Source organism: Gavialis gangeticus, unplaced genomic scaffold (assembly GCF_001723915.1).
Source record: "Gavialis gangeticus isolate Ggan-Ray unplaced genomic scaffold, GavGan_comp1, whole genome shotgun sequence".
NCBI lineage: Eukaryota > Metazoa > Chordata > Crocodylia > Gavialidae > Gavialis > Gavialis gangeticus.
In genome coordinates this window covers 26,908,174-26,917,273 of record NW_017729034.1, presented here as the reverse complement: position 1 = coordinate 26,917,273, position 9,100 = coordinate 26,908,174, and the positions used below count along the sequence as shown (strand labels likewise).

General features: G+C 43.2%; 1 protein-coding gene across 3 annotated transcripts in view; it reads right to left on the bottom strand.

Annotated features, from left to right (window-relative positions):
• KIF6 (kinesin family member 6) overlaps positions 1–9,100 on the bottom strand; it is a 518,996-nt gene that overhangs the window by 122,458 nt on the left and 387,438 nt on the right. For all 3 annotated transcript variants that reach the window (XM_019527228.1, XM_019527227.1, XM_019527229.1), the window contains one exon: positions 6,819–6,927. In XM_019527228.1, coding sequence (XP_019382773.1) covers positions 6,819–6,927 — 109 coding nt within the window. The remainder of the gene's footprint in view (positions 1–6,818; positions 6,928–9,100) is intronic.

Genomic DNA, 9,100 nt, shown 5'->3' with positions numbered 1-9,100 from the left:
CTGCTACCAGGTCCCCTCTCAGCCTTCTTTTCCTCAGATGGAAGAGTCCTGGATCTCTCAACCTTTCCTCATATGGCTTGCTGTGTAAGACGCTGATCATATGGGTGGCTCTTCTTTGGACTCTCTCAACCTGGTCTGTGTCTTTGTTAAAGTGTGGTGCCCAGAACTGGATGCAGTACTCCAGCTGCGGTCTCACCAATGCGGAGTAGAGCAGAAGTATCACCTCCTTGGTTCTACTGGAGATGCATTGATTGATGCATGCCAAATTATTACTTGGCTTACTGACTACAGCATTGCACTGCCGGGTCATATTCATACTGTGGTCTATTATTACCCTCAGGTCCCTTTCATTCATGGTGCTAGTCAGTTTGGTGCCACCAAGCCTGTAGGTGTGCTGGGGGGGTGCTTGTCCCAAGGTGGAGCACTTTACATTTCTTGACATTGAACTTTATCAGATTCCAGTCCGCCCAACTTGCTAGCCTGTCCATGTCTGCCTGTAACTGTAACCTATCTTCAAGTGTAACTACACTTCCCCATAACTTGGTGTTGTCCACAGACTTGGTCAGTGAGCTCTTCACCCCCATATCCAATTCGTTAATAAAGATGTTGAAAAGTACTGGACAAAGCACCAACCCCTGCAGCCCACTTCTCACCAGGATGACACAGATCCATTCACTATGACTCTCTGGGTCCTATCCTGCAGCCTGTTTCTCACATACTTGACTGTCTCAGAGTTAAGCCCACAATCCTCCAATTTTCTCACAAGGACATTGCGAGATACTAGATCAAAGGCCTTTTGGAAGCCTAGGTATACGATGGCAACCTGCTGTCAAGTTACCTGGTCATAGAAGATGAGGTTTCATAAGGCAAGACCTGCCTGTGATGAAGCCATGCTGGCTGTCATTCAGAATCTTACCTTCTGCAAGCTTATTGCAGATAGAATCCTTGATGAACTTTTCTAGGCTTCTCCCTAGGATGGAAGTTCAGCTGACTGGCCTATTGTCACCCAGCTCTTCCCTCCTGCCCTTCTTGTGGATGGGCACAACACTGGCCCTCTTCCAGTCCTCAGGGACTTCTCCAGAGCACCACGAGTTGTGTAAGAGTTTTGGCAGGGTTTCCGCAATGGCTTCGGCCAGCTCCTTTAGGACTCTCAGATGAAGATCATCTGGGCCTGCTGACTTGTTTACTTTTAATTTTATTAACTGGTTATACACCAATTCTACGGCAGTAGTAGAAAGGTGATTATTCCTACTGTGCTCATCATCTACTCTACCTTGCGTGGTTTTCCCCTTGGTCTGGTGAACTTCCTTGTTTAAAAAATTTGCAAACCTTATTCACTACGACTAGAATGTGTGACAAGTCACCTAATTCATATAATACAGCTCTGATTCATAAGTAAATTATTAATACACTTCGTTCACAGGTTCTCATCTTCATATGCAAATATAAGTATTCAAAGAAATTCCAGGTGCTGCCCAAACATTTGTGTAAGCCAAACCAATCAAGAATTGCAATTGGGAATTAGTGTTTTAAAAGGATGAAATTCTCCTATCTAATTGTAGAGAAATCTATTTAAGGCAATAATAAGAAGGGTTTTGGGATGTGAATCCCAGTCTTACAGAGGCACCTAAGAGGGAGAGAGGCAGGATTTCAGACACACTCTTCTCTTCAGTATTTTCTATTGTCTGCTTTTAGAGTCCCACCCAATCAGTATGCTGGATGCTATACATCTCAGTCGCTAGATGCCTCACTCTTCCCATTCTCCACATATGGAACTTGGGTTCCTAGCCTGAATTCATGAATTTCATTTCTGGAGTGAAGTATGCAACAGGTACCTATGTTCAGTACTGCCACACATTAAGTCGCTTTGTGAACCACTCCAGTCAGTACTCAGGCAGAATTCCTTTTCACTGAATAAACACAAAATGAATATGTTTATTAGGCTAAGGAAAGAAAGGTAATTTGTGACTTTCTAAAAGAAACAAACCAGCAGGGTGTTCTGTAGAGGATGTTTATGGACACTGGTCAGTTATGCCACTGTATTAATGCCATCTGTAAGAAATTCACATGCATCCTTAATGAACATACAGTTCCTTTACAATATCTATTGTTGCTGAGACATGAAGTCTAGTTGCTTAAATAGGTAAAACTCAAGGTGAAATTTGCTGTATTGAAGTCAGTAGAAATGTGGCCACTGATTTCATTGGGGCAACTGTTTCACTCTTAAAATGCAAATATTATTTATCCAAAAATCAAAAACTGCAAAATGTAAATCTCCTTTTATTTATCGAACAACAAAACAAATGCACTGAGGGAGTGTCTACACGTCACCCGATGTCGCTGTAGCGATGCACTACATTGCTGTACAACGTGCTATGGCAATGTAGCAATAACATGAGTCTACATGTGACTGGCAGCTACTTTGCCATAGCAGTACACTCCCCCCTTTTAGCATGCCGCTACAGTGAAGCAGCAGCTAAAACTAACTGTGCTGTGTGCGCAGTGCAGTACAGGTGGTTACTGCATTGTGCTTTAGCTTTTCCAAAAGGAAGTACTAAAGCACGGCACAGTAACAACGTTGCTGTAGGGTGGCGTGTAGATGAGCCCTGAGAGTAGCATTCATGCCTCACAGATTGTTAGGCGGTGTAGCTAGATTCCATTATAGATAACTGCAGACTATTACCATGAGTTAAATTCACCCTGTTGTAATTGCTGACCTAAACAGAGGTAAACTACAAGTGAAGGTAATATATTATATGTAATAATGTTAGAGAATATTAAGAAAACCTTGTGAATAGAAAAGAAAAGGAAAAACAAACAACCATGTTGGCTGGTTGTATATTGACTATAAGGAAGAAAATAAAATGGAATTATTAAGAAAAGGGGATAAAGAAACTAAAACTGGCATTACATTAGACCTGCCAGTTAGAACAAACTTACACTATTAAAAATAAGCATGGGAGCTGAATGTAGAAATTTTGTTGGAGCATATACAACTAGATTGCAAGAGCTTTCATGGGAAGAATATTTACCAGTATATTTAATCTGAAAATGAGATTTAGAATTTTTCTTCTTTCCAAAGAAACACTGCTAAGAGAAATACATCCTTTCTTCATTGCATTGGCAGACAGACAGATCATTAAACTCTATGGAGGTCAAATCTGAAGTCAAGGGCCCAGAACTGTGCTTTGATATGGTCATGTACATATGTACTTAGGCAGTGTCAACTGTCAACTGCAATTTTTACTTCAGAGGACAGAAATGAATAGCAACCGTTTTGTGCCCATTACAAGCTTGTCTTCAAGAAAGTGCTCCTTCTACCTCAGAGTCTCATGAGACCAGCTGCATTGTGTTCCCCAAGGCCAGTTAAAGCTTTCTGAGACTAGAGACTAAACTTTGTTTCTCACTGGACTAATAACTCAGATTGTTACGGGGCAGAAAACTAATACTTAATGGGGACATCTACACATGTATTAATGTGCTGCAATTATGGTGCGTTAAGTTTAGTACCGGTAATAAGAGGTACTAACAGGTACTAACTTAATGCACCCTAATTAGCACACTGCACAGTAGTGCCAGTGCAAGTTTTTTACATGACACTAATGCGCAACAGACTAATTCTACTGCACATTAGCATGACATTTGCCATGACATGCGAATATGCAGTAGAATAAGTCTACTGCGCTTCAAGTGTTTTGTGTAAACACACCCAGTGTAGCTTAGATTCCCATGCCATAAAAACTGGGGACTCTCACTGATTCAATTAAAAAAAAAAGCATCCTTTGCATTTTTTCAAATTTTATTTTTAGCAAAATCAACGAAAATGTTTTTGTACTTTATGTATATAGCGGCATCTATCTGACATCAACCTCTATTAATCATGGTTCTCTATGTGGGTATAGTTGCATGACTTGGATGCCCTTGTGTGTCCAGAATGAATGTATATAGACATCTACGTAGTTGTTTGGCCAGTGCATAGCTACTGTACATGGCCAGTCTATACATGCACACTTATGCATCCACAGTATAAGCAATGTAGTATTGCTACCCACTTACATGGCTAGAAGTCTGCCACTTGGACGCACAAAGAGAAACTGAATTCTGCCGCGAGTTCTGCTTTATAAACATAAATTAATCTGTGGGTAATAAAGTATTACTATACCTATTTGAGAGAAGGGAAACTTAAACAGAGGGAATTTAAAATGCTTTGACTAATAACACACAATAAATCATTAGCAGGACTAGAACACAGATTTTACAAATCCCTTTGATGTTTTAATTTAGTTCCTGAATCTATAAAGATATTTCTTGCAATGAATATCACAGTAATGAATTTAGTCACATGATTCTAACTTCCTTTGCATAATTCTTAACTGTCAGTACCCACTTGTGAGATATAACCTCTAATGGTAAAGTGAGAAGAAGAGTAAAGCCAAGTACTGACAGATAATCTATGATTAGCTTGGATATTCCATTGAGATTATTAGGATGAGATTACACATAATAATTAGATCATGTTAAGAGCACTCAAAATTTGTCAATGAGCCTTAATGTGTGATAAGTCAGGTGCTAAATGCCCTCTAGGCATCTTACACCATCTCAAATGAAGATTATCTTAGAGTTGTGCTACCTAGTTTGAAGTATATTAATTTCTGGGTATTCATCTGAGATAAGCCACCAATTTGAAGTCCTCCAGTATTCCAGGAGGTACTGCTCCAAGATAGACTGTCATCCAGGACCCGATGTCCCTGAACTGATAGCTGACAACCACTGGATAATAGGTAAATGGGGAGGGAGGTAAAATGGGGGGAGGAGGGAACTGCCAGGCTGTCCACCTCTACTTCCAAGTTGCCCCCTCCATATCACCTTCCCTGCTACCATGATCTGTCCCCTCCACCTTGGATCACTTGCCATCCTGATCAGCTTAAGAGCAGCAGAGGCACCAGTGATGAGGAGAAGGTTGCCCTTCCCTTCCTGGTCCTTGGGGGCCTGGACACCACACCACCCACATGCACCCAGATCTAGCTACCACCAGGCCCTGCAACTGAAGGTGGGGGCGGGAGGGAGGAGCAAGGTAAATCAGTGCTGTTCCCCCAACCATCATCACTGCTCTTGGGCTGATTAGGGTGGCACAGCAGTGATCTTGGGATGGAGAAGCCAATGTGGGGGCAGCAGGGCAATTCAGGGCATGTGACAGGACTCGAGAAGAGGGGCTCCCCATCTCATCATAGCCAGTCCTGTCATCCCCCAGTTCCAATTCACCTGCCACACCTTGCTGGAAGAAAGAAGTGATTTGGGAGATGTCCTACCTCTGCCCAAAGGGAGCGTGGGTGAAAGGAATTTGATGACAAGGTCTCATCACTCAGCAGGACTTCTTGTGTTTGCTGGCTCACTATCTTATTTCAAATGTCACTTTGTTGGCTCCCCACTGGAGTCTGACATGTTATTTCACAGTCAGGGCGGCTAGGGTCTGGAACTAACTTCCAAGAGAGGTGGTGCAGGCTCCTACCCTGGGGGTTTTTAAGATGAGGTTAGATGAACACCTTGCTGGGGTCATTTGACCCCAGTCCTCTTTCCTGCCATGGCAGGGGGTCAGACTAGATGATCTGCTAAGGTCCCTTCCAATCCTAGAAACTATGAAACTATGCTTTGGCTTCCATTCATCCTGTAGTTTTGGGGCCTCCAAACTCTCTCTCAACTGCTTCTGGGCTTGTTCCCCTCCAGGGTCTGGAACTCAGAACCCAGGTTCAGTCAACAAACCACCTAACCCTCTATGCCACAGCAGAAGGTGCTTAGCCCTGCTGCCCAGCAAAGGTTCCTGCCTTATGCATTGCCTGTGTCTCTGACCTCCTCCAAGGGAAGGATATCATACAGGATGTTGGAGCACCCTGTTACGTAGCCTCCTCATCTCCCCTCATCTCTCCTGGTCTCCCAGGTATCCATCAAACAGAAAATCTCAACTTAAAGGTTCCTACTTGCCTCTGGGTAAACATACAGTCCTAACTCAGGGTTTTGCCCCTCAGGCCTGCTGCTCAAGCAAAGGGGAAAAAAACAAATCTCAGGCTGCAACGTGATCCCCTTGGTGGGTGACTTACTTCACCCATTATAGCCTTTCCTCCATCTGGGAAAGGCAATCCAATCTTTTCCATAGTCAGGGACTAACTGGCCCTCTCTCTTCTGGGGTGAGCTTTTATATTCCCTAGACTCTCCCCCTTTTCCAGTTGCCTGACCTACTTTGCTCTACCTGGCAGGAGTCTCTTGCTGTGTCTGCAGTATTTGAGCTTGCTGCTTGGCTTTCTCTGTCTCCTCCTAGGCTCTTTTTCTGACCTTAGGCCCCTGCTAGCCCAAAAGGGGCTTTCTGGACTTTCCCTTTCTTGGTAGCAACCTGTAACTGGGGGGAGTCAAACAGCACAGGCGGTTCCTTCCCCGCTCTCTCCCTGGCCTATCCTGTGGCCTATACTGTGGCTAGAGAGCCAGAAAGCAGGGCAGGTTTGCAGCCCTAAGCCATGCCCTTGCTCACTAGCCCTCTAATGAGCAGTGCACACCAGAGAAGGGTATTAACCCTGAACATGTGACTGGTCTCTAACACTTGTTACCCTTAATACTGGCTAACATTCCTTACAGGTAGCACCTGCTAACTCTAACATGCAATCTCACTCTTATCCTACATCTTTGAGCACATACTGAACAAGAAACCTTCCCGGCATATGAAGGCACTATTTCTGCTCTGAGTTTTAAAAAATAACATATTCTCACTCTTTGAGTCACAGTGACACTGTAGAAATTTAAATGTGCTTGTACCTCACTGTGATACCTACCTCTGTTTAAGAAGGTGTTTGTTGTCCTCAATGGTCACATTATCAGCATAATCCCTCTGGAAAATTTCAAAAGCCTCCTGACGTCCAAGTGACATCTCTCCTGATCCATCTGCCCAGAAATTAATTCAAAACTGGTTCAGTGACAGTGAAATAAGAAGTTTCATATCTGCTTTATTACTGTTTTAGAGAAGTACTACAGCAAGCCAGCAAAGGAGCTCATTAGCATGCAAAAAGTCACAAGCAAACCAAGCTCCAGGTTCTGCCAAGAAAAAACACATTTTTGGACCAAGATATTTTCTTTTTCCTGACAAGTTACATTTAGATTCATTTCATTTGAGCATCCTCACACATGACTTTTTGATGTGATTCTTTTTTTTTTAAATAGCTTTATATTTTTTCTTAAACAAAACCAGAATGTTAGCATTCCAGGCAGCAGAAACATTTAAAAATGAAAATCAGTAGCATACCAAGGGGTAGGTGAGAGGGGCGTGGGCACTGGGTGCCAAGTTAGGAGGGGCACCAGAATCATCTCCCAACCCCATAGAGTCCACATCCTGGCAGCAAGAACAGCTGCATGGCTTACTCCTGCCGGGAAGTCCAAAAGAGTCCCTGCCTGTTGCTGCTGCCGCTGCTGCTTTAAAAGCATCAGTGCAGGGTGGGCAGAGCATGTGGCAGAGGCAGCAGCAGCTCATCCAAAGACTGTTTACAAGTTCTTGGCATGGGTAAAACTGCTGAGTGCCCTGTTGCCCCCGTTCTTGGAACTCCCTTCCCACTCTCCTGCATGGTCTGCCCAGGGCGCCAACTCTGCTCATCACCCCTCTGATAAAAATAATTTTTTTCTATGAAGGTAAAATGTACATTTGTTTCTATATTTCCTTTTCTTCCTTTATTCTTGGATTTCAATTACCTTGCTGTGAATTGCCTCTGAGTATGTTAAATCATATTAACCCAAAGATCATACATCTGATGATTTTCTTTTTAAATGTGACTGTGTATAAAAGCTGACTTCTTTGAATCAGGTCTGTGTACTGCTGAGGCTAGGGGCAGAAATTACTCGTAAGTGGTATAAGTGATTGGAAACTGGTTCAGATCTTCAACGCAACAGAAGTTTGATGCACAAACTGCTTTCAAAATGGCTGAAATCAATTTAAGATAAACCTGGATGGACATAGTATCAGATTTAACTGATTTAGGTTAAATCGGTTTATTGAACTTCTGTCCCAGATCCCCTCCATATTCAAGTTAACTCACAGTCCTCCAGCAACCCAGGATGCTTTGTACCTCCCCCACAAAGCTCCCTTGCAGGGTGAGCAGGCCAGCCTTGGCCCAAGCTATCTGCTCCAGCAGAGCAGGGAGGTGTGCTTTAGGACACCCTGGGTTTTGCCCTGAGCCACTGCAGGCAAATGGCTGCATTTCCAGAATCAAAAGTGAGTGTCTGCTCACTTCCTTCTCTGTTAAATCTACACAGCTTAAACTAACCTGTGAAGATGAAATCAATTCAGCCTTGGGCTTTTTGACTCTCTGTACTTAGCCTGAATATATAAAAAGGGGTGGATCATACAGAACACTGTCTCACTGTTGTCCATGTAAGTGTGAGGTAAGAAGTAGTGAGAATGATAGGAAACGGAAAACAAAAATGCGTGACAATATTGTGTCCTTTTCTCCTCACATGTAGTAGTAATAATAATAATAATCATAATAATAAGGATGATAATGATAAACAGAATACAAAAGGTTTCAGCTTTGTTATTACTAGATGAACTAGACTATACTTTGTGCATGACTCTCACTGACCTCCTGCATGGGTCTGATTCTTGAGAAAGGTCTGGTTACAGAATAAGCAAGTAAGAGCAGGAGGTGAAATTACCATCTGTGGTTATAACAAAGTTGCTCGTACCTTCCTTTTCCACGTCTTATTGATTCATTTTCAGAATCATCAATGTCACTGGGATTTTTCAGAACTGGTCAAGCCAGATTATCATAGATTTCATAGACATTAGGGCTGGAAGGGACCTCGGAAGATCATCAAGTCCAGCTCCCCCGCCCAAAGGGCAGGAAGTCAGCTGGGGTCATAGGATCCCAACAAGATCAGCATCCAATTTGCTTTTGAAGGTGTTCAATGTAGGTGCTTGAACCACCTCCAATGGCAGGCTGTTCCAGACCTTGGGGGCTTGGACAGGTTTTTGCTGCAGGTTTTTGCTCCCAAGGTGGAGAACCTTGCATTTTTCAGTGTTAAACACCATCAGGTTCTCGTCTGCCCATTTGCTGAGCCTGTCCAGGTC